The sequence below is a fragment of the Lutra lutra genome, chromosome 9 (genome assembly GCF_902655055.1).
Source record: "Lutra lutra chromosome 9, mLutLut1.2, whole genome shotgun sequence".
Lineage (NCBI taxonomy): Eukaryota > Metazoa > Chordata > Mammalia > Carnivora > Mustelidae > Lutra > Lutra lutra.
Window position 1 is genome coordinate 114,646,537 of NC_062286.1, and position 2,033 is coordinate 114,648,569.

The 2,033-nt window shown below is 48.4% G+C and overlaps 1 protein-coding gene across 1 annotated transcript; it reads left to right on the top strand.

Moving 5' to 3' along the window:
- Positions 1 to 401: 401 nt before the first annotated feature.
- Positions 402 to 1,008, top strand: LOC125108934 (mitochondrial pyruvate carrier 2-like). Its single transcript, XM_047745425.1, has one exon. The coding sequence runs from the start codon at positions 443 to 445 to the stop codon at positions 824 to 826; it is 384 nt and encodes a 127-aa protein (XP_047601381.1). The 5' UTR covers positions 402 to 442; the 3' UTR covers positions 827 to 1,008.
- Positions 1,009 to 2,033: the final 1,025 nt, after the last annotated feature.

Consider the following 2,033-nt stretch of genomic DNA (forward strand, 5'->3'; position numbering starts at 1 on the left):
TTTCCAAAAAGACAAGTGTCTTACCATGAACTTTGAGAAAAGTGGGGAAGACTTGTACTTGAAGGTTAGTGAGGGGGTAGATGTTCAGAGATCTCCCGGACACAAACTTCAGCAGGTCCACTGTGAAAGACACCTTCCTCAGCAGGTGGAACACGGACTACCTCTTACCCCCAGAAACCTCCTTCTTTGCCTTACTCAGGACAACCCACAAGAGATGGGAGTTAACTCAATTCCTCCTTTCTCCCATTCCTAATATCGAACCCATTGGCAAATCCTGTGAGCTCTATCTTCGATTGATACCCAGAATAGTACTAACCTCTCTTAATTTTTAAAAATATTTTTAGACTGAGGCCCCCGTTTGCCACGGCTGCCCTCGCTGGAGAAAGGAGGAGCCCGCGGCCGCTGTCCCCCTCGGGCGCCCACGACGCGCCGGTCCGCAGAGATGTCGGCCGCCGACGCCCGGGGCCTTCGGGCCACCTACCACCGGGCCCTGGACAAGGTGGAGCTGCTGCTGCCGGAGAAACTGAGGCCGCTGTACAACCACCCGGCAGGTCCCAGAACAGTTTTTTTCTGGGCTCCAATTATGAAATGGGGCTTGGTGTGTGCTGGCTTGGCTGACATGGCCAGACCTGCTGAGAAACTGAGCACAGCTCAATCTGCTGTTTTAATGGCCACAGGATTTATTTGGTCAAGATACTCACTTGTAATTATCCCAAAAAACTGGAGTCTGTTTGCTGTTAATTTCTTTGTGGGGGCAGCAGGTGCTTCTCAGCTCTTCCGTATTTGGAGATATAACCAAGAACTAAAAGCTAAAGCAAACAAGTAAGAGTTCCTGACCACCTGAACAATCTAGACGTGGATAGAACCACTGGGACTAATTTGACTTATTATTTAGCTATGGATGAGGTGATATTAACTGTGCTACTGTTTGGAAGGAATAAAAAAATCAAATTGTAAACTGGGGACTAATACTTGATTCAACAGAAAAATAAAGCAAACTTTTAATAACAGTGTTTCTTTATGACTTAAGGAACTTATCTATGGATATGAGTAAATTTTTTCCTACCATTTACCCATAATAAATCATACTTGCTCCTACAAAAAAAAAATATTTTTAATTAATTAACTTATTTGTCAGAGAGGGAGAGAGAGCGCGCGTGCCAGAGCGAGAGCACGCACAAGCAGGCAAAGTGTCAGGAAGAGGCAGAGAGAGATGCAGGCTTCCTGCCAAGCAAGTAGCCCAGTGCGGGACTCATCCCAGGTGTCTGGGATCATGGCCTGAGCTGAAGACAGTGGCTTAACCAATTGAGCCTCCCAGGTATCCAGCATTAACCCCTCTTTCCAAGGCTGCCTGTCTGGTCCACGCTGGAGCCCATCTCTTGCCTGAGTTCCTGGAAAAGCTTCATCATTGACCTCCCTTTCCCATCTTTAACACTGTGCCATCTGTTCTCAACACTGTAGCCAGGATGACCCAGTGAAACAAGGTCCCATAGAGTCACAGCTCTGCAATGGCTTTCTGTCACCCTACTGTCACCTCCTTGAGGTCATGTCCTAAGCTATCTCCTCTGGCCACAGGGCCTTCCTGCTCCTCCTGGACATACCTGGTATGCTCCTGCCCCAGGGCCTTTGCATATGCTTAGCATATACTTTCCCTTCTGTTTAAAAGGCTCTAAGTGAGTGATATCACTGACCTTCTTTTGAACTTGACTCAAGAACCACCTTCCTAGTAAAGACCCAGCTGGCTCCTATGTGAATAGCAAGCACCACTGCCACCTCCCCTTCAGCACCTGAGCCCTGTCTCCTGCTTTCTATTTCCAGAGCGGTTATCACAGTCACCAGGCAACCTCAGCAAGGGAGAAACGGAGGTCTACTCGGATGATTTCACCACTGACTCCCTCTGATTTCCTAGTCCAGAGTCCTGGGGGAAAAGGTGATCAAAACTCTTGCACAGCCAGGATGCCCGGGACAACGGGTCCCCCTATGGCACCCTGAAGACCATCAGGAAAATGAGCCATAAGAGGAATCCACTTTCA

Excerpts from the sequence above, each read along its gene's own strand:
- LOC125108934 (XM_047745425.1), top strand. The coding sequence starts at position 443 with ATGTCGGCCGCCGACGCCCGGGGCCTTCGGGCCACCTACCACCGGGCC.